Source organism: Oreochromis niloticus, linkage group LG15, assembly GCF_001858045.2.
Source record: "Oreochromis niloticus isolate F11D_XX linkage group LG15, O_niloticus_UMD_NMBU, whole genome shotgun sequence".
Lineage (NCBI taxonomy): Eukaryota > Metazoa > Chordata > Actinopteri > Cichliformes > Cichlidae > Oreochromis > Oreochromis niloticus.
In genome coordinates this window covers 15913157-15936988 of record NC_031980.2, presented here as the reverse complement: position 1 = coordinate 15936988, position 23832 = coordinate 15913157, and the positions used below count along the sequence as shown (strand labels likewise).

At 39.2% G+C, this 23832-nt stretch overlaps 1 protein-coding gene across 2 annotated transcripts; it reads right to left on the bottom strand.

Annotated features, from left to right (window-relative positions):
* Positions 1-91: 91 nt before the first annotated feature.
* fntb (farnesyltransferase, CAAX box, subunit beta) lies at positions 92-22948 on the bottom strand. 2 transcript variants are annotated; one of them, XM_005475037.3, is made up of 13 exons: positions 22697-22948; positions 20962-21114; positions 20094-20158; positions 16569-16641; positions 14439-14530; positions 10351-10497; positions 9461-9544; positions 7715-7801; positions 7457-7586; positions 3644-3776; positions 3002-3113; positions 2774-2888; positions 92-583 (listed from the first exon to the last, which is right to left on the bottom strand). In XM_005475037.3, exons 2-13 carry the CDS (start codon positions 20980-20982, stop codon positions 416-418), a joined length of 1227 nt encoding a protein of 408 aa, XP_005475094.1. In that variant the 5' UTR covers positions 20983-21114; positions 22697-22948; the 3' UTR covers positions 92-415. The 2 variants fall into 2 exon arrangements, with proteins under 2 accessions (XP_005475094.1, XP_003446385.1); XM_003446337.5 differs by lacking the exon at positions 20962-21114.
* Between the last annotated feature and the right edge of the window lie 884 nt (positions 22949-23832).

Below are 23832 nucleotides of genomic sequence, written 5' to 3'. Positions count from 1 at the left end.
TTTCACCGACCTGCCGCGTTTATTAGATCTGAAATGTATCTGAACAGCTGTTCCACTCATTTACCAATCAAAAGCACTTTATAACACCATCATGAGAAAAGCTCTAACAAGTTTTATTAACCTACTGAAACCTTATAAAGTTCCACCTTTATTTCAGAGAATGAAAACAGACAATGCAAGCGAAAAAAAGAAAGAAAAAAAAAAACATATTCAACTGAATGTGAGGCTGCCCTTGCAAAACTGTTGACCTTTACTTGGGCAAACTTCAGCCCTGGTCTGCAGCGAGGGTCGACTATCCCGCTTGTCCACAAAAAACCTGACACAGCTTCCCGGCTCAGGGTCAATCCCCAGAGCTGGCTGATTTTTGTTATTTTGTTTTTAAAAAACGCACAGTGACGTTACTGCTGAGGATCAACTAGGACTGAAGGTCAGCTGATGAGGAGGCAGCGGCGGTGTCTGACGGTCTGTCTTCACCGGAGCCTCCCGGCTGCCTGCTGACCTCGGGAACGGGCATCCGGAGAAAGTGCTGCAGGGCCTGAGCCACCTTCTCCGGACAGATGTTGTAAACTGGATGAGTTGGTGCCTAAAAAGTCAGAAGAAGAAGAAAAATAAGACCTGCGAGATATTTCTTTTGTCCCAGTATGTTTTTTTTCTCTGATCATATCCCATTACGTGGCATGTAGCTGCAGCACTGATGTGGGTGCAACTGCAGTTTCACTATTATGATGCTGTTTTAACATTTTCATCACAGGAAGCTGCCACCATCCACCAAGACTGTTTTATTGATTTATCTGAGCATTGCACACCACAAAGAAACCCACTACACTCTGAGCTGAAAATATCATAGCTCAGGCACTTTAGGGATACAGTTTGAACCTGGCTGCTGTTTTAACCTACGAGCCGATATGCATATGCATGTGCAGGGGGAAGACTTACTGTAAACAGCTGTCAGTGCCAGTAATGCAACAGCAAACAGGAAAACAAAACCAAAACCAACTGCCACGGCCTTTACGAGCAACCACACGTGTCATTTCAGTAGCTTCACTTTTTTTTTTTTTTTTGAACCCCACTTATTGTAGAGCATCTTTCAGAGCTTCTCATTTTATAGCTCGCTCATATTAAACCTGACTGCACTGCACTCAATAGTCAGCATGGGAACAGCGTTGAGGCGTTTTTGACTCTTCTTGCAGGTGCGTGCAGATAAAACCATGGCTGATAAAGAAAACCAGTACTTTAATTATTTACTGCATGGTGATGAAATGAAAGGGTGCCAAAAAAAAAAAAAAGAAAAAAAAAAGCGGCAGTTAACCTTAAAGAGACAGTTAAACTTAAATATTCTTGCTTTAGCTATTAATCAATCCAGGTTGTTTTAGTGCAAGTTTCCCAGTTTTAGAGATACTGGCTGCAGAAAAACTGCAAAAACTGCTCAAAAAGTAAAAAAACCCCAAAATAAAATACATATAAAATGTAGTGTTGAAATCATGTCCTGGTTATTAAAAAAAACCAAAAAAAAAACCTTCTTAAGCAGATTCACGTATGAGCGATTATCTCTGCAAGCAGCCGTGTCACTGTGCACAGTTAGTTCTCATCTACTCGTGAAGAGCAGCTTGTGTTTGCAACAGCGTGACATGATATAAAAACCTGTATACATACATAATATTTGAGCTCTATTGTTGGCATTTCAGTTTTTGATGCAAATACGTCCTAAAACATGTTGTCTTATTTTAAATGAAACCACCTGATTTAATGCAGAGTTTTCAGCCGAGACTGACCTTTAGGAATCAATAATGCCATCAAAAAAAAAAATATATATATATATATATATATATATATATATATATATATATATATATATATTATATATATATATATATATATATATATATATATATATATATATATATATATATACACACACACACACACACGTATGTATGTATGTATGTATGTATTTATTATGCTATGATATGGCTTATCAGAAAGCCTGTTCTGTGTTCTTTGGGAGCTTTGATGTCACTACAAATCCTCTGCATCCAACTCTAAAGGGAGCAGCTTGTACATTCGTTGCTCTCTTCAGCTTCACCTGCTATTTCATTCTATTTCAGCTTTTTCTGGTCGTGCGCTTCACCCACTGGATTCTTTAATGGTACCGTTTGTTCCACGAGATTTGGCCCGGCCTACGAGCAGGTGCTGTGATCTCTGGTGGAAAAGTGAGCTTCTGATCCAAGTCAGCCTGCATCTTCCAGCCCTGGACAGTATCCAAGAGTGCAGCTCCCAGTCTTGCAGACTGATTTGCTATACGTTTACCTGCTCTCATATATGCAGTTGGTGCTTACAAGTCAAGTACCAGTGAAAGGGATGGCATTCGTGTAATTCTTCTTCTAGGATGACCGCCAAATAACGATGGGTGCAAAGCTCTGAGCAAGAGCAATGCACATCCATGTGTTTCTCAACCATCCCTTCAGGGTCTTCACTAATGATCACTGAGACCTCACAGAGTTATTCAGAAAGCCAAGGCGGGTCAGACAGATATGAGTGTGCACTGATTATCTAATCTAACTCTGAGCGAAACAGGAAAGTAGAGTATATACACAACTGTAGAACAGCTCATTTAGGATGACATGTTTTAACTGAATGTATAGACCAGCTTCAGAATCCACTACTCAACAAGTAACATGCCCTCTATGTAAAATATTTATTACACCCAACAGTTGTCAAAGTTTCAGATTTTTTTTATATCTGATAAGAACTAATGTATATCTTTCATTCTCACCAATCTATTCTCCTCCTTGCCGAGGATCACCTCGTAATGGTTGTCCATGTTCCCAAAGTGCTGTGCTATGGAGAGGCCGCTGAGGCAGTAACACGTGTGGTAAAAATCTCTGGACCTGGACATACCAAGACAATAAAACAGGGCAGTGATGTTAAAACGCTACGCACGAGTAAAGCTGTACAATTGTGTAGTGTGTGTGTGTGTGTGCTCAGATGGTGTGGTACTGACTTGCCAGGCTTATCCAGAAGGCCTCCTGTTGGGTTCTGACAGCACAGGAGGATGTACTCCTGCAAGGCCTGCTGCTCAAACATCCACCGCTGCTGACTCAGCTCTGACTCTCCTGAGCAAACACACAGTTCAGTCACAAGAGGGGAAAAAAAAAAAAAAACAGGATGATCCCACAGAAAATTCAGACCTCATTTTCAACATGAAAATGTAAACATGCCGGCTATTTTCAGTTTTAGCATAAAAACACAGAATAACAATACAAATTATAGTCAAAATGTAAAGAAAAATAATCTCCTAACCACATATTCTCTACTTTACCTTTTCTGATTTACATTTTAAAACGAAGGAATGCTTCACGACAAACCTTAAGATTTTGAGACCGATAAATCTATCAGTCACTATTCAAAGAGCTTTTGGTGAAAAACTACTAAAACTGGAAAAATATTCTCTCTTTGTTTCACTGACATTCACTCAGATCAGTTGAAGTCAGTGGAGACTTGCCGCTATTATCATTTCAAATAATTCTGACCAAAAATCACACTTTGTTAAATTTGTTTTCCTCGTGCTGCTTGATGCTGCGGTGTGATGAGACCTTTCAATTTGGAACTGTTTTAAGAGTTTAGGATCAAAATGTAAAGGCACCTTCTTTGTATAAGGCTCTGTGGAGTAAAGGCAGGAGTCCAGCTTGCCAGAAAGAATAGCAGCCGTCCACTAGTTTATTGCAGCGGCCTTGGAAACCTCCTTCAAATCGCATCTGTCTGCTGACCACCCAACGCTGAGGAGGAAAGGTGACAAACACACATTTAAAATACACTGAATTAACAAAGCATTACTGTATGTTACAATGTGTTTGTGTCCCTTTAGCCTGAGTGGAGTAGTGGAGTGGGGGGTATACACTGTAAGAGTCATCCAATCAGCATTAAAACATGGCGAAAGCAGCTGATTGGACCATTTTTTTTCAATGCAAATTTCCTTCAATTCAAATTTCTGTTATTTTTTTTTTCACATAATTTCTCATTAAGTCAAAGGGTATCATAGATGCTTCAAACATGCTACTGCTTTAGCTTTAATTTCATTGCATCTGGGGGCTGAGGCGAAAAAAATGCTTTTTATTGGCTACAAATATGAAACTTTGGTTTGCTGCAGTGGTGGAGAGCGTTAAAACTGCATCAAATTATCACAATGTATTTGATTTATGATGTGCATTGCATAAGTTAAGCTTTGCTGCATTTGTCTAAGGCATTTGTAGGAATATCATTTGTGTTCTTTAATAACCAGCAAGAGCAGACTAAGAAAAAAAACATCACGATGTGTCCCCTTTTCTGTGCACTTGTGCTACAAGCAGCTGGCGTTCATGTTGATGGAGCAGAAAATAATAGTTGAGCAGCCTGCAGTTTTTGAGGAGAGGAGATTACATAACTGTCATTTTTATTGCACAAAAGGACAAGAACGTAACAGTGAAGCACAAAGTACACCCAGGCCAGAAAAGGCAAAATTGAACTTTGTGTTAGCACGCTGTCTTTGCAGGTGCTTACAAAGCTCACAGAGTGAGTGTGTCCTGAACCCAGCCCAGCAGCCAGAGCCTTCAAGAGGTAACAGAAGCAGTGACGCTTGTAACATTTCCAGCCTCCATTTGTACCTCTGCATGTTTCTACACCCGATGAAACTGTAAACTGCAACCCATTTTTATTTGAAGTGCTCTTTGGAGCAAATTTGCTCTCAACTTTGTGCACACACACAGAAAACCTGTCGTTTTGTTCTGGTAGCAGGCCTGAAATATGATAGAAACTGCTCAGTTCAGAAAAGAGAAACAAGGGTTAGTCCTAGTGGGTGTCCGAGGGCGAAAGAGTTAATAATGTGACAATACGTAGGCCATGTAACACAAAAGCTGCTTATCAATGGCTAGGTTATTGGGGGAGCAGCCTAAACAGAGTCTTCCAGACCACCCACTCCACCAGTTCTTCTGCATGGACACCAAGGCATTCCAGCTGAGAGATGTAATCTCCCCAGCATGTCCTGGGTCTGCTCTGCCCCCTCCCCCCCTTAGGACATGTTGGAACACCTCACCTCAGAGTCACCCAGGAGATACTGGAGGAGAGTCACCTGAATGAACAAGCTCTCCACCTCTCTCCTTTAAAGGTTAGAGACTGGCCATATATGTAGTCATCCAAAGGAGGAGGGAACTAATGGGTGCTTGCGTGCCACAGAGGCAAATTTTAATTAGTGCACCTTCAAAAGGTTTTAAATGTCTTAATCATGTGAGAAGTGGCCGCCTTTACCAAAGAAACAAAAATGCAAGGCAAAGAAACAATGCGGCTTGTGGTAAAATGAGTATTTTTGCCTTGTTGTTCACGGATTTAATGAATTCCTAATGAGAATCTGGACTATGATCATCACAAGATCATTAATAGATCCCCTTGAAAATAAACCATGACATCACGTAAATGTGAAAGTTGTTCATTGTGAATTATCTATGTATCTCAGCGTTAATGATTTATGCATTCTCTCACATACAATTTTTAGGTTATGACTGGAGTTGTGCAGCGAGTCTTGCTGCTTTTGATATTCTCCACCTGGTTTCAACTTACAACCTTTGCTGACCCGCCGCCTTCAGTCAGAGCCATATGCCGGGCATCTCTGAGGGACGGACAGTGACACACAACAACTTAGAGAGCGCGCTCTGTTGACCTGCCACTTGAGCTGGGTGTTGGGTGAAAATAACTAAGGTTGTTTAAAGGTGGAGGGACTTTTTAGCAGCGTGCAAGCAGGTGTGGAAACAGGTTTACTTAACAGTTACATGCAAATGTAATCACATAGTATTTGAATAAAAGCTAAGGGATGATGACATCAAGTGTTTTATAAGCTCAATAAATTAAAAAACTGCTGCAGACTGGCCTTCTGGTGACAGCCTTATCATTTTATCTTCTCAGGATGACCTCAAGCTTTGTGTCAGCGAGCATCTGCCCCACTGCAGCTTCCCCGAGCATGACTCAAAAGCTCGACCTGCATCAAAGCTAAAGGGCAGCTGCTCCCAACCTTTTACTAACTAAGGAAGAAGGAAAATGAGATTTCCCTGAGGGGAGAAACAAAGCATCCCAACAGTTGCAAAACAAAAACTAATGTAAACCTTGTCCTCCAGAGCGCTCAGAGAGTAACTACATGCACAGATGTTTATTCTACAGTACAGAAAGAGTGATTGAATACACGGAAGCACATTAAGGTGCAGGAAAACAACATAAAGAAGTCATAAAAGGAACATCGGCAGTTTTAGTAGATTCAGGAAGAGTGTAACCCGTGTTTTTTATAGCTCCGGTTTACAGATGTCTCCTAAACAGCTCACATGCAGGTCATTATTAAGTTACTCCTGTGTAAAGAGGACAGCTACAAGGACTCGGCGAATGCGTTTGTGTAATTGTGCCAGTTTAAACGAGTCTGTGAAGAAAGAGCAGGTTGCAGTTTTCCTGGAAACTGCTTCAAACAAATTATGAGTAATTTATCACAGAAACTAAACATTATAATCAAACCATCAGAATAAGGAATTTTGTAAAAGTTGGACATTTGTAGGCTGCTTTTTTTTTTTTTTTTTTTTTTTTTTTTAAAGCCCACTTTAAACTGAAGCCCAGTGGGAATTACAGTCACTATGGTAACCTAGGTGACATCAATTATATATTTATCAGCAGTAACTTTCACTCTTTAACTTGGGACCTGCTCACTTCATGTAATCTGTGGTTATTTTGTTGCTTGAAGTCACTGAATACTTATTTCCTTTTAGTACTTTAGAAGTTTGTGTTACTGTGCGATAGTGCACAGTAAAAGTAACGTGTAGTGTAACGATGTATGTAAGGACAAGGACAGTTCCTGAGTGACTAATTTTGGGCTTTTCCCGCCTTTATTAGATAGTTTTCAGTAAAGAGGAGACAGGAAAGGTGCCCAACAAAAGGCCTTTGGTCAGAATCAAACTCAGGCTGCTGCATTTGGTCTTGCATCATCTGCTTGCCTGCTCAACTACTGAGCTAAACCAGCACCTGACGTTTGGCACTTTTTGTGAATGTTTAACTTGGGAATTAGAGGCCTGTGAATGCATTAAAGTCAGTAAATATAATCACAAAGATAGCCAAACAAACTGTTAGGCAAAGTATGAGAACAGCTTAACAATAAGTAGATCAGATTAATGTTTGTCAAATAAGGGAAGGAAAGACTGACATAGAGAGATTTCTCCAAATTTTTCAGAAGATGAAATTTTGTTGTGAGTTGCAACATTGTACTTGATTTTTAATGACATTTTCTGCTAGCTTCGTCATAGAACTGAGCACCCAACTTTGAAAGCGATAAAACTTGCGCACAAAGCTCCTGTTGTGACCGACAATGATAGCATCTTTTTCTGCTGTTGGGACACAGACTGAGCATTTGAGGTTACAATAGAGAGGAAAAGGCGGGGAGGGAGGATGTGCTCACCAGCAAGGCTTTCAGATCCAGCATGTGTTCTTTGCCCAGGATGACAAGGGCGGCTGTACCACAGAACGTGTAACCGCCATGTGCCTCCAAACCCGGTACTCCACTGAGACCACCCTCCCAGTTCTGACAGCTAGAAATCAGTAAACCATGTAGTTAAAAAACAAAAACGAAAAACACCCATACATTGGATTATGTAATGAAGCAGGACAAAAATGCTCTTTAATAATTTACTCAGAGTGCTGTGGTCGGTTGTTGTACCTGAGAATCCAGTTGGTTGTGTTTTCAAACAGTTTAGGTGTGAGGATGTTTGTGAGCGATGCTACCGAAGCTGCACAATATGCACTCCTAAAAAAGCAGAAAAAAAAAATCAGGCTGATAAAGATCACGATAAAGTTGAGGGGGAGCAGGAAGTCTGCTCTCGCTAAACATTATCTTACTGTAGTTTTAGGCTGCCAGCAGACCAAACATAAACATCTAATTTGCCATTTATGTTCCCCTGCTGTTCAGTCACAGTCATTTTGACTGTTAGATATTTTGCATTTCTGCAATGTTGAGACTGCGAGGAATCATAACTAAACAAAAATTCAAGAAAGGTTAATCTTTGATATTGTCAGTGAATCACTTGAAAAGCTCAGGTATTGGCCGTAAATAAAACTGCTTATTTGGTCGCAGAGATCGTCCAAAAACTCAAAACTGTCACATAAATAATCTTATTTCTTTATGATGAACACTTATGTGGGTTCACAAAAACTGTGTTAACTAAATAACTACTGAGAGGTTCAAGCCGAAGACCAACAATAATCACCAGTAATGCAAGAAAGACTGTTTTAATAATTGGGATTTATTTGATTTCAATTTCTTTCAAATATGATAACAATGTGTGTGTGCTTTTAATGTGCATAAACTGATGTGCTTATGTGTGCTGGGAAAAACCTTAAACCAGGTTTGTAGAAGGACAAGTGACTTTTTTTTCCCTGTTATGATGCAACTATGTGATGTTATCATGTCAATATGGACCAGAATCTATGGAAAATGTTTCCAGCATCTTGTTGAATCTATGAAACAAAACAGGCAAAACAGGATCCAGCCTGGAACTGGCAAGCTGTACCTAATAAAAAGTTCCCCTTGAATGTATAAGCCACTTTTTGTTGGAGTACTTTCATCTGGAAAATACGTTTAGTGCTGCTCGTGAACAGTGACAGCAGCCAGACTGGTAATGGTAATTAAATTAAATGTGTTTTTTAAAAAACCTAAGCTATATCAGACTTATAGTAGAAAACAGTGATTACATGAATAAGGTAATTAAATCTTTTCATAACACTGTATATCACCACACTTACACTAAAATCAATAGTTTTTCAGAAAATCCTGTAAGTAAAACCCCTAAAAAAAACTTTTAAAACAAGGACAACTTTGTTGACAGTTTAGAGAAATGTGACTCAAAACTGAATAGCAAATCTGTCTAAGAGAAAGACAGTTTCAGTAATACATAATGGCACCTCGATGCTAATTGGTTGGAAACAGATATCAGGCTTCTGAAGTTCTTTGTTCAAAGGAAACGGAACCTCAAAGAACAAAACAAAAACATAACAAAAAAACAGCCCCACATAGCAGCCTCAAAGAGGAAAAAAAAAAAAAAAACACACACACACACACACAACCGAAATGAGATAAATCCACTCTTATGTAAAAGAGATGTGGGCATTTCTCATTATTTCCCCTGTTATCAACACTAAAAGAGAACACAAGAGAATATAAATACAAAGGAGAGTGTGCTTAAGGGGAAATTAGCCTTCAAAAATGACCCATTTATTGAGTAGGATGTACTATGATCAACACAGTATGGACACCAAAGATGTTTGGTGTCAAAGCAGTCATCAAAGTAATTAACTATATAAATCTTCTTATGTGGTGAAAAGCAAATTCTAAAAACATAAAAAAATAAAAAGAACCTGAGAAAAACAGAAGGATAGAGGAATCAGAATTTATCTTCTGGGGCCTCACCTGACATCCACCTCTCCACCGACGTGCATCACAAAGGAGCCATCTGGCTGCTTCACTGACCACAAGAAATCTAGCAGCTTCTCCCTGGAGAAAGTCAAAACAGAAGGGGGAGAAGGGTCGATTAGAAACAAGGATGAGTTCATGGTGTAAAGAGGAGGAGGAGCTGTAGATGGAGTGAAGAATAAACAGAGGAAAAAAGAGGGTAGGGGGTGGAAGAGTAACTGCTGCAAATTTAATAAAGCACTAATGCAAAGTCAACACCCGCTGTCTAAATCTGCGTCACTGCGAAGAAACGGAAATCGCTGCTCGACTGTAAACACGCGAAACTTCACCTTTTCTCCGTCACGCAGCGTCAATTAGGAGAAAAACAACTCATGTAAACAGCGTTTCGAAACGCTCTTATAATGAGCTGCTGGTTAAATAACATTAACATGATCCGTAGCTGCGAATACCCCCCACAACTGTAAGAAAATGTGTTATAGTGGTTATAGCATAGGAGGGAAATTCAGTTACACAAACAAATTTAAAGGCATAAATTATGAATTTCAATTACACAGCCACCGTTTAGTTTCATCTTTATTTGTGAGAGAACAAATTGCACAAAAAGATTCATCTCATAGGATAACTGCAAGCTAATTTCAATCTAAAGCCCACAGGCATGTGGACACAATATTAAATAGCCTATAAAATACAATTAAATATCCAAGATACAATAAGAGCACTGTAATAAAGTATGCAAGTCTAAAAGAAATCCAATAAATATCATGATATAAATTAGGGGTTGTCTGACATATGGCTCATTTCAAACAAACTGAGCTGCTTTGACAGAAGCTGTTTTGTGTTTGTAATGTCAAATTTTACCACCCTAGCAGCACACTGTGTGATCATACCTGTCTATAACATTATAGGCCTCATCTGTGCCGATGATGCAGAGGGCGTTGACGGCAGCGTAGGTGGGTGCAAGGTGGGCGTGTTGCCCCGGTCCCCCGGCGAACCCCCCTGTTGGGCTTTGACAGCGTGCCAGAAACTGACACACACTGGAGAGCAAAGATACAGAGGTTATGATTTCATTATTTATTTAATATACAAACTGACAGCCACAAAGAGCAGCCAAATGGTACTACATGAATGTACTACAAACGCCAGCATACTCTTTCTTACTTGCTGAAATTGCACAGCAGCAATAAAACACTCATTAATTGTATTGATAGTTTGAACAAATGTATTAGCCCACCACCCAAAGGTCTACCCCACAGCTGCCCTAAATTAACAGTAATTGCCAAAAATTACATTTATGTTTGTAAAAGCTAATCCAGCAGCAATAACGCTAAAATATAATTACTGTTTTTAATCAATTTTCAAATTCACTGTTTTACAAAAAAGCTGAAAAAATAGTAAAACACCTTTATTTAAACACGTTAACATCAGGATCCATAGGACTCCCCCAGATCTGTGTCAACACCCAAAGGGTTCACAATTTTTGGCACGTTTAGGCAATCTGCAGAAATGTATGTTTGCACAGATAATGAGTTTTGATGCTCACTTCCTTGAGTTGCACAAGATATTGACACAATTTCTAAAAAAAATAAATAATGCTGATATCTAAATACTATTTTTATAACCAAATATTCAAAGAGGTGTCAAGAAATGGCGAACACAGCCATATCATATGTTGCAGTTACACATCTTTAATCATAAAAACATTTACTACCAGTAATTTGTCACTGAGTTCTCCTACATGTTTTATAGCTTTTTTTAAAAACAGTAATTGGTGTATTTTTTAAACATTATAGTCTTCAATCTTATCGCAGTTTTCTGCTTCTAATCACTGCATTGCAATGTTTTGGTGTAAACCAAGGCTAACAGACCTTCAGTAGAAAGGTCTGTTAGCAGCTGCAGATATCTAATACCCAATGTGACAATGAAAATGATATGAAGGTGATGATCAAGTTGCTTTTGCATAGAAATGATTAGAAACCATAATTACTTGCATTAGCATATTTTTAGAATATCTTTCATAGATAAAGGATGTGGTATGAGGCTGATAAGCACAAAAATACACAATAGCGTCATAAATTACTCCACTTGGCCATCTGAGAGTTAAGTAATCCTGTACAATACAGATTCCAGTCTGTATAAGTACATACAAAAGAAAAATGTACGTACCACAGCTTTCTTTCTGTTTGAAAGTTTGACACTAATTATTTCACCTGACTTGAACAAACCACTTTTTCTACACACTACACAGACAATTTCCGTTTACTAAATCATCACAGCTCCTATTTTCTGTCTCAGACATGCAGAAAGTTGGCAGGCTATAAAACACGCTCCACTGGGCTATTTCACTTTAGCTGACGTGTCACACCGCATAGACCAACTCTACCACAGGTCCCTTTCTTTCCAGCCTCCATGCACCACGCTGCTTCTCTCACAAATGTCCTCTTCATCCTCCGCCATGGAGAAAAATAATAAAACTGTAAGAGTGCCTTGAGCCAAGTGAGTTGGAAGGGAAGCCCACTTTAATTTCGGCCAACCAGTCTGGTGCCAACACTGACCTGAGAACAGTGTACACTTCATAAACCAGAGAAAGCAATCTCTTGTAGGTTGCATTGTTATAGATCGTTGAACAGGGCCAGTGTTTTTGTGTGTGTGAGCACAAAGCCATCACGTTGGCGCCCGGGCAGTGCCAGCCGGTGTGCTGGCACGCCTCACGGTTATAATGAGAGCGTGGGCTGGCAGCCTGGAACGGCGACTCGCTACGTGGTTTGCAGAGTGCTACTTTTGACTGGCGGTAATTTAATCAAATGACATTTTGGTGGCAGTGAGAGCAACAGTGTTTGAAGCCGTGTCAGCATAAACATGTTTAAAAGTACACCTGCCAGTCGTGCACAACGTTGTCATCACTTTTAATCACACTTATCAGGCATAATAACTCTTGGAAAAACCTTCATTTCACTGCTTCAAACATCAACACCCCAGCTTTTTATTACTGCGAGTTTTTTATTACAGAGGATAAATTAAACTTCTTGAAGTTAGCTATGGAAACAAGGACAAGGAATGATTTAACAGCAAAGCCCTGGCCAATGCTGCAGCTGGACTGGAAAAAGCATTTTATTGGTCATTATATGGTAATTTAATAAATAGCTTTCATCTCTTACCACTTCTGGTTCTGTTTTATAAAACGGCGACTTGTGTTTTAGGAAGGGAGCCAGAGGATAGGGGGAGTTTACAATAACATTGGTACATGTAATGTAGTATAATGTTGGCGTGCAACACCCTGTACCTGTAGTGGACCACTTGTGATCGCGAGCCTCTTGAATAGGTCGCCCGGTGGGAGAAACCTTACAAACAATTGCAGTCTGACTCGGACTGCTGGCACATGATCGCCTTCTAATTCATAACAGTCAGATTCCTGACACGCTGCAGTCAGTCAGTCAGTCTGCACCAATGAGTGTATCCCATGTGTGACGTGGCTCTTTGCAATCGGGGATCCGACTGAACTGACTGCCAACTCGTTGCATTCTGGTTATATAAAAGCAAGGTTGCTGAGCGCTTAAACTGCCATCTTGCAGGAACTACATCACTACTTTGGGGTTCCAGCTAGACTGTAAATCAAGTAGTTAATATGAATTTTTCTGTAGGTAGATGGCAACAGAATTGCAGTGTTTACAATATGTCACAGTTACAAATGAATTTTAAGTATCTGCCAACTTCAATCACAAACTGACTGCAGACCAACTCCATCTTATTGCTGTTTCATCACCATCTTGATACGCCAATGATGCTTTGAAGAAGAAAAATAACCGCAAGTGGTCACAGACCTGGCCCGCATCTTCAAAGCAACCGTTTCAAAGGCAACGAAATCACAAGTTCACACTCATTTTGTTTGTGCCTCAGTATCCAACTGCTGTTTGCCAAAGTGTGACTGTAGCGTAAGGAATAAAGTATAAAGGACATTTTAATTGAGCTAATAATCTCTTTTTATTGTGTATAACCTGAGACATAGGAAGAGCTGGTATACCTGTATTCTATACAGATGTTGTCTGATCTTCTAACTTGTTTTAAGCAATATAACATGTTTCAACACACCTGGACCATTTTAGAAAAATATGTTGAAATTTTGGGTTTATTCATAGGAATTATACAAATGTGCATAGCTCCTGGTTCTGAGAACTGAAGTAGATGCCCTAAACTTGCATTCTTTTTCAATGGCCTTTACAGGTTGCAGAGAAGTCAGACGGAAAACACCCTCAGGTTCCTAACTCTGTGACATTTACCACTGAACCTATAGGCTGGTTGGTAATTTCAGATCACACGGAATAAGATACACTACATTATATTCATTATTGGAGCCAGAAAGGAGGATTATCCTGCACAAAACTGTAAACTATCTCCTTTTTAGGGACTTGTTTAACGTAAGAGTTTGCTACTACTACCAGAAGGGGGCGTAATGTGTCTATAAGCCGTCTGCTAACCACCCATAATCAACCATAACAGAAAAACACCACTTGCCTAGCTACCAGGAGGTGGACCTGAAAATTATTATATATTAGATTTTAGTTTTCTCTTTTGTATAGCACAAAGCAAAAAAAAAAAACTGCAGTCATCAAGGATGCTGTGTGGAAATCTTTAAAAAAATAAACCAAAATGAAATCCACTAAAAAACCCTTACTGTTAACTTACTAGCTAGCATATCACAACTATACCATATTTATACATTTACTATTTATGGATATTTAAAAAGAAAGGGCGGTGGGGTATTGGTGGGTGGGATCTTCAACAAATGGGTGAATATTTCATAGTAAATACTGAACAATATTTGTGTCTGTCCTCATTATCATCACACACTTTTTCCACTGCAGTAGTGTCTGCTTTACTGCAATAATTATGAGAACTATGCAAAAAGCAATAAATAACAAAATTCTTTGGCAGTGCACGGGTATTATTTGGCTCCACTCTGTTGTCGTGTGTGACTCACTCTGAGGCGACGGCAGCAGGAATGGGCTCCTGTAGTAACTCCAGACTGTGAAGAATCCAGAAGCAAAGCCACGGTCGGCTAGCATCCAGACACTACTCGCACAGACACACACACAAAATCAAATGGGCATCACATGACCGATTACAGCTATAAATGAGATTGTGAGATCAGTCAGTCAGAGGCACAGATGAGAGAAAAACAACTCTGCCAGACACAGAAGGGGCAGGAGGAGGAAAATGATGGGAGTGAGCCACACAGAGACATCACACCAACTCATTTTCTGCAGTTGGTAAATGGACTTTATGATTATGTCTGCCATTTATGATGCAAATATTAGTTGTGTGATGCTTTTTGTGCTGATTTTATTACATATAATTCAAACTCAGTTTGTTCTCTTTAACACTGCGTACACTTAACTACATAAATTGGCTGTCTGCCTTCTTTTATGTGATCAAAGGAAACTCCACTGAAATAATGAAGTTACTGAGCTGAAGAAAAGGAGAAACACAAAAGCTTTTCTCTCTTCTGGCTAGAGTAACAAAAAGCACACACATTAAAAAAGTAAAAGATAAAAAAGCAGTGACTTTGCCAGAAGCAGACAACTATATTTTTTTGGCCAATTGAAAATTGCAGCATTTCTATTTAAAGCCGAGGATAACAATTCGGCATTTTTCCAGAGGCAGTAAGAGTTGGTGTCCTACTGTTCAGCACACGATATTAAGCATACACTCACCAGCCACTTTGTTAGTTACACACTTATCGGCTTAATAATGCAAATACCTAATGTGGGATGGTTGTGCCAGACCAGCTGATCTGAGTATTTGAGATCATCTCTACAGTTTACCGAGAATGGTCGCAAAAAGAAAAAATATCCAGTCGGCACTAGTTATCTGTGTGGAAATGCCTTGTTGATGTCAGAGGAGAATGGCCAGACTACTTCGAGCTGATAGCAGGTAAGCAGAATACACAACAAGCTGGTTCTTGAAGTAGATGGGCTACAGCAGCAGAAGACCACAGTGGCTGCCACTCCTATCAGCTGAGAACAGGAAAATGAGGCTCCAATTCACACAGGCTCGCCAAAACTGGACAACAGAAGATAACTAAAACGTTGCCTGATGAGTCTCAACTTCTGCTGAGACATTTCCATCCTGCATTGTAACAACACTTTGGGCTGGTAGTGGTGGCGTAGGCACACTGGGATCCAATTAATACCACCTGAGCACCTGTTCACATTTTAGACAGAGAAGACAGATGGTTTGAAAGAGGAGTGAAACAAGCCATCTATGTCCACTGTGAACAACCATCTTTGAGTAGAAGTTGTGCCTTACGACACCAACTGTCTGCCATCTAAAATCCAGTGTCGAGATCCCTTCCCAGGCGCCCTAACGCCCATTCACATTTTGGGCCATTTGACCTCAGTAAGTCACATAATAGGGCGGGGCAAGGTCTCACAATGAGTTCACCCAAAAACTTGGCTGATTGTGACCCAGACCCGTTTTCACACCATGTCTTGTGTGATTAGGCAGAGGATCAACAGGGGTTCCACGACCCTCTTAGGGACACTCCCAACAGGGCTTAAAAATCTGGGTTTCTCCACCAGTTGCTCTTAGAACTGAAGAAGCTTCTCAAATGAGAGGTGAAATGTCTTCAAGAAACTTAAAGAAGTCCAGAGGCTTTTCCTTCCAAGACCACCTGAGCATAAACACTTACTGACCATTTTTGCTGGCTGCTTCCAGCATGATAATTTACCAGATCACAAACTTCAAATCATCTCAAACTGCTTTCTTAAACATGAAAACAAGCTGATTGTACTGAAATGGCCTCCACAGTCATCACATCTCAATCCAATAGAGCACCTTTGCGCTGTGGGGGAACAGCAGATTCTCATAATGGATGTGCGACAGACAAAACTGCAGCAATTGTGTGATGCTAACATTGCTATCACAGCAATGTTTCCAGCACTGAACAGCTCAGTTCAGAACGCAAAAGGAATAAAGTGGCTGATGAGTGTAAATACAACGTCTACTTTGATTGAAATACAGGTTTATAAGAAAAATTTAAACTACATCTACATATCTACAACACATAATTTGTGCGTGTTTTCTTTTATTTATTAGTAATTTACTGTACCTCATAAGCATCTGATAAATGACGTAAGCCCTTCTTGAGATACTGGTAGTGTTGTTCCCGCAACAACGTTGGCCTGAAAAACAAACACAGGACAAAAAGTTAAATGTCAGACAACTTGGAAATTTTTTTTTTAAATAATTAAAAACAAAATCAGAAAAGTGTCAGTGCTCATAATTTAAAAATTTAGACGCACAATTCACTTGTTTTTCTAACATTTGTAAGTTTAAATTTAAAAAAAAGAAAAATTGATTTATGTGTCAAAAATTAATTATTCACCAGGTAGCCCAAAAACTGAGAAACACAAATACGAGTGATCAAACTCTGCATTATTTATTCACTCTTGTTTTAGATATTCAGATCCTCAGCAGTCTAATTAGCGACTTCTGTTTATTTTCTTCCTTATTTTTTATTCACTTTCTATTAGGAGAGCTTTGAGGCCTGTCCTCATTAAGAACAAAAAGAAAAAAAAGAAACCAAAGCCAGGCAAACCAAAACATCAGCTTAGCCTTTCAAGTTTTAAAGTATTTCTCAACGAAACTAACAAAAAAAAAGAAAGAAAGAAAAAAAAAAAGTCATCATGTTTATCATATTTTTCTGCACTGTGTTTTTTTATTTGTTGTCGATAGTTTTAAGAGTTTTAGGCATAAAAATCCATCTAGGGAAAAGCACCACAAACCGCCCATTAATGCTGTGGTATGTGATACTGGTCCATATCGTATTCTTGTCCCTAATAAACATCAAATTAAGTTGAGGTAGATAATCACACATATTATAATATATAGGAAATTAAGGCAAAAACTAATAAAAATAAACATATGAATGAAAGAATGCCTTAAAACACTATAACAGAATGACAGAAACTAAGGAGCCGCATAGTTAATCTTTAAATGTTTGAATGGAAATTCAGTCTGCAGCGCTACATAAACATAAGTCTGACTATATATCTGCATCAATGACAACTGATACCCACCCACTCTGATTCTCTGCTTGACCTTTCCACACAGTGTTCGCTACACCTGTTATAATATTCGCTTTCTACCAACACAGAATGAGTCACAGATCACTACATGACAGAAGCAGAGCTCCACATCTAAAAGCCGGTCTGCCCACCACACCAAATATATGTTCAACCCACCCTTTTAAATGCTGAGAGCTCGACAGGCTACACGCAAGTGTACAGAACGAAACCAAAAAGTAGTGAAAGAAAGAAAACAAAATATACTAAATGGACAAACAAAAACATGACTAAACGAGATCGGGGGAAAGAAGAAATTAAAGAAATAAATGAATGAGCAAATAAATAAATAGAGCAAAAGAAAACAAATAACCAAATGAAGGAAGGAAAAAGAAAGAACAAAATAAAAGGACAAAAGCTATGGAAAAGAAAAATGAAGAAGAAAATAAATGATTAAGTAAATAAAGGAAGGAGAGCAATACAAGATAGAAAGAATAGAAGAACTAAAAGAGAAAGAAAAAGAAAGAAAGCACAAAGAAAGAAAAATCTAATAAGGCAAATTATCAAAAGAAATAAACTAATGAAGGAAAGAAAAACAAACAGTGGAACAAAAAATGAAGGCACAACAAAAAGATATTTTTACAGATTGCTTACATTGATTATAGGTTTTGTCGACCCAGCTAACTCAAACAACTTGCCAAACTTGCTTTGTTGTACCCCCCTCGGGACATTTCTGTTAGAGCCTGTAGCTGTGGATCCCTTAACCAGAGGCGCTGAGGATTAAGATGCTACTTTCAAATCCTTCCTCAAAACTTATTCTTACAGAAAGTATTTTTAATAATAAAAATGTTCTTATTCCTCCTCCTTTATTTATTCTTTAAATACTTTATTTAACCCGTCCTGTAAATCACTCACTGCTTTTATATTTCATATGATCCATTTATTATGTCTTGTAAAGCACTTTGCAACTATGTTTTGAAAAGCGTATCTAAAAAGTTTAAATCTTGCCTCCCATCTGTTCGAGGTCGAGTCTCGGCCAAGGCTGAGAAAACAATTATCACCACTAAAAGCAGGACCTCAGCTGATGAATATCACGGATTCTTTAGTAGTACTAAAATGCATTTCTCCATTGGTTGCAGTACCGCTCACATTCACATCTAGCAGTTGTCATAGAAATGAGATGAGTCACCTCATTGAGAAGCGACGGCAGCTGATAGCAGAAGCACACTACGTGGGCAGATCTACTCGCCGCTAAGATAACAGCCATCGTGCCTCACAGTGCAGCCTTCTCTAATAGCAAACAAACAGCAGGTGTTTGTGATTAAAAAAACATAATAACAGCTACGGCCAATAAGCAGTGTTCCTGTAAATGCCTCATTATGGCTCTTCATGTAGCCACCTTTATGAGTGACTGATGAATAGGTAATTATTATTGCTATGGCTACAAAAAGTCTGGCCTACTCGTCAGCATGAGTCTGAAAATGCACACTTTTCTGGAGTCAATTCTATAAGTCATAACCAGGTCGATTTAGTGTCCTGGTTTCAGGTAATGACTGTAACAATGTAGGAAGCCGGGGGATCATTTTGAGATTTTTATAAAGACACGAGGCAATTCTACTTTTCTGTTTCAGAAGAGTCACCCGACAAAGAACTGCAAAGAACCCATCCTGTCTCCTCCTTTTTCAAACATCAACATTACCCATAAATGACTCAATCTCACATATAGTGAAAATACTTTGGGATGCACTGAAAATTGGTTCGGTCGACATTTTCCTTACTGTCTGCTATCGGCCCATTGGCAAATAAATTGCCAATCACTGATGGCAGTGTTTATCACCTACATCCTTACATCTGTGATCTATTTTCCTCATTTTGTATTTGCAGTATTCTAAAAATGTACTGCAGTGTGAAGGAGGACTTCAAATTGTTAATTGTCATGAAGGTTTCTTTGTTCCCCTTGGAAAAAAGGAGAAACAACCCCCTCTCCCCCATTTTAAACGCAAAGAACAAGTTGGTACACCCCTACAAATAATACATCATTCTTATCTCAGAGGCTAGCTGTAGGTGTGCTGGTGATATCCTTATACTGGGTATAAAAAAGCTAGATTTGATACATTTACGCTTCATACTTGGATTATAGTACGTTTTCCTCAAAGGCAAAAAGTCAGTGTTATCCTATTTAACAGAGGCCTGTGCTTTTTCCTTTGGCGGATATCCAAAATGTCTTTAATCTATAATGAGAGCTCATCACTCCTCACAAACAGGATAAACATAGATATTAGTGGGAGATGATTAAAATTCGGGAGCCTACAGGTAGATGTTGGTACAGTGGAGGGATTGAAAATGTTGGCAGCAACACATGGCAGCATCAGTATTAACATGTCAGAGGGAGAGACGGGGATTTGCAGTTAAATTAAACATTCAAATCTGAAGGTGGTGTTTGATATATGAAGTGAGGAGAACGAGGCACATCACAGGCTGTAGTGGGCTGAGCTGTCTGCCTGAACGAGCTCACAGACTCTGCTCCATTGAAGCAAGCATATATTCTACAACACACTGCGGATACTTACTGTGGTAAGCTGTGTATTTGCTTGTAAACACTCATGACTTCTTGAATGGATTGTTCCACCTTTTTCTAGTAAAAGAGAAAAAAGCAGCAATGTGATTGGTTGTTGGGAAGCTTATTTTGAGGGAAAAAAACAGATTTTAGGCATTTCAGAAAACAGAATTATTTCCTATGTAAAAATCTGGACTAGCATCAGCCACAAAATCCAGAAAAGGTGCGAACATGTAAACACCTGTTCATATGGATTGATGTGTAAACCCCTGAACATTAACAGCTCGTGTGTTTCATGGTCAAAACTGTCAACTCAATCAATTCAAAACATATAACCTCATATTTGTGCCTTACACATGACCTATATTATGGAAAGTGACTGAAAGAGCAGGAACTACTTTATCAAAGTTAGCAACCAGGAATATTTAAAACTTCTATCATAATCAAATGGGTAACTTTTGACATTATTTGTTCATGTATAGCTTCATTTAGACCAGGGATGTAAAACATATGACAAGTGGGTGAAAAAGGCCCGCCAAAGGGTCCAATTTGGCCCTCTTGAGGGCTTTGCAATGTGTGAAATTTCTTGTGACATCACCAATAGTCACTATTGTTCCTGCTATGGGGATATGCTACAATATGCATATACTTCTGATTGTACTGTTTTTTTTAACTGTGTGGTGTCATCAAAAGGGGTAAAAATCAGCAGAATTAGCAAAAGCAACAAGACAACTAGATGGACACTGTCGTTCCACCTGATCGAGTTTTATGTATGTTTGCAGAGACCAGAAACATAAATAGCACATCTTATAAGTTACATAACTCTAACATAACTATCATAATAGTTCTTTTAAACTATATATGACCATTTAACAGTGTACCTGTAACCTGTATATTTTCATTATCTTTTTCTCATTGCATCTTTCTCCTCCTCTTCTTCATCTGCCTGATCCGCCATCACTGCTCTCGCTTCCCTCATTTCCACCTCATCCTCTTCCTCACCTCAAACCTCATTTCCTGAACTGGAGTCAGTGCTGTAACATGTATAAATAAACATGCTCATATTATGAATTGTCAGCGGATTAAACACGTGACTGTCTCATCTCCAGGCAGCTGAGCCAGCTAAACAACAACAGCTAGTTAAGCTAACATCAGGTCAGCTAACATTGAGTATCCTGAAAATCCAGTTTTTCCTCTGATAAACAGTTTATTACATTCCCACATGGTATGAGAATTTATTTGCCAAGTGTCCAAGTTCAACAGTGTTATATCCACTTCACAAAAGTTTCACTAACGCCGCTAACAGCAGTGTCATTGACAAAAAACTTCTCAACCACTTGCCTCACTATTGCTGCCATCAAGGCAGTGGAGTTCTTCCTTGACTCATTAACTCATACTGGAGTCTTTTCACAAAGTTTTACAGCTTTCTTCAGAGTAAACACACTAGACACCCAGCATATTTACATGCAAATAGTGGCCTGACAGCCTACCCTACAGTCACTACAGATAAACAGTAGCAAGAGTTTCTGAAGTGATTCTGGGGTGTTTTAATTTCTAAACATCTGTTGTCCTGCAGCAGCCAATGTTGTTAGGATTACGCACTTGAATTGGCAGGGATAAGAACACAGAAGTCATCTGACTACAAGCTACTATCCACTGCCCTCTGGAAGTGAGACCTTACATACTGTAACTTTAAAGCCTATACCTTCACATTTAACTTTTATCAAATGACACATTCCAATTTCCTACGACAGCCAGGGCTTCATTTGTTCACTTGGCACTTTTAAATGTGTTCCTAAAGTATGAACAAATTCAGGTACTAAAATATTGATAAATTACTGAATTGTGCATACCCACTGTAAGAGACTAACAGTGATTTTGACACCCTGGACTGAGATGTGTGTGCATACTGCAGCAGCTGCCGCACCTTCCCACACAGACTCGAGAGAAAGATCTCTTCTGGATTCCAAATAGCAAAAATGTACATAAGAATAATGTTTGCTCTCTCCTCCCCCGCAAAAACAATGAAAGATGAACTTTTTAGAAATGAGCAAAAATGCCAGTCTGTATCCTAGATTCCTTTTTTATTAATGCAGTTCTGACTTGTGCCTTGACTGAAGTGATAACTGTTACTGGATCTGATCTAATATGATTGCAGTGGAGTAACTTTCAAGAACAGTGCCCAGGATGCAGATATGTTCAGACGCTGTCAGAAATTGACGTGTTATAAGGCTTTTTCAAAATAAAAGCCCTCTCCTGCTATCATGTTTTAAATGGGAAGAAACTAAAGACAAAGTTAGACTTTATGTCATACCCAAGCTTAACTATTTTAATTAGTTGGCTAGCAGCTAGCTACATTCAAACTTAATCTCATTAAGGAACAAAGCTAGCCATCCAAGGGCTAAATGGATAAAGCACGGCGAACTAATGCCCGCAAACAAGTTTCTGATTACTTTTTGAATCAAAGTGCCGACATTTTATCAATATAACGCATTGTGTGTATGGCAGCTGAGTTTCTGTGCACTTTTCTACACCCAGAGTGGAGAGCCGCACGTTAGCATTAGCCACACTGCCTTACTAAAAAAAAAAAAGAAAAGCTAACGCTCGTGTGCTTACCTGCTCCACAGAAGTCACCGTCTCTACCCCGTCATCCAAGAACATTTCTGCCGATTGCTGCTCACAGAAACACCGCAGAGGGTTAGGCATGTTGTCCATGGTGGTGAAGGGACCTCTTTAGATGTGCGGACCCTCTGAGTGAACAGATAATTTTGTCGCTATTGGTTTGTTTTGACAGTTCACTCACACTTTCGCTGGACTCCGCTCACTTCCTGTTGGGCGGAAACTGCGTGGATAACCGCTACGGCGTCTCCAAGGGATCAAAAGTCTTAGTGGCGTTTCATTCGCTGAACGCGAGAATGTAAAGAAACGAGCAGTGCCGCTTGGAAAAAGTGGTAAACATATATTTTAAGTAAAGTGTTTATGAGCGTGTGTATTTTGACAATTTTAATTTAATTAACTGGCATTCTGAGAGTCAATGTAACCGCAGGTAATATTTCTGCCGTTGATCTATGGTAAACTACTGGGGGCAAGAAAAAAATACCGGAAGTAGTTCAGTTTTGCCTTCAAAATAAAAATGAAAGTTATTCAAGGTAAAATCAATCACCTTTAAGAAAGGGTTTCACGGTTACATATAACAAATTCCCCTCTCGCCCCTATCGCCCCGAGCTATCCTTCAAGCTCGGGTCCTCTACCAGAGGCCTGGGAGGTTGAGGGTCCTGCGCAGTATCTTGCTGTTCCTAGGACTACGATATATACAGGGATAGGGATGTAATTAACTGCACATTTGTTTGTTGATGTTATGTGCATATGTTAAGAGGCTTAATTAAGCTTTTGCACATTTACTAAACTATTTTTCAGGCCCGGTCTTGTAAAGTTGTCCTGAGTAAAACTTTAGGCCTATAATTATTATTGTTGTTGTTGTTATTGTTAGTATTATAGAGATGACTCTCTGTCAGACATATATATTCTACTGTACATTGTGATATTCAGTGCTGAGAATTATTGCATGTGGTATGAAAGATTTCCTACGTCTGTCCTTGTAGCAGTACAGCTGAAACAGTCTGTTGTGGATCCTGTCTCAGGACAGATACAGGCTGTATATCCAACCCATCTCTGTGGCCCCTAGCCCTGTAGATGCTACAAATAATAATCTACTCAAAGTAGCAGTACCTTATATGATTGTTTGGACTTGA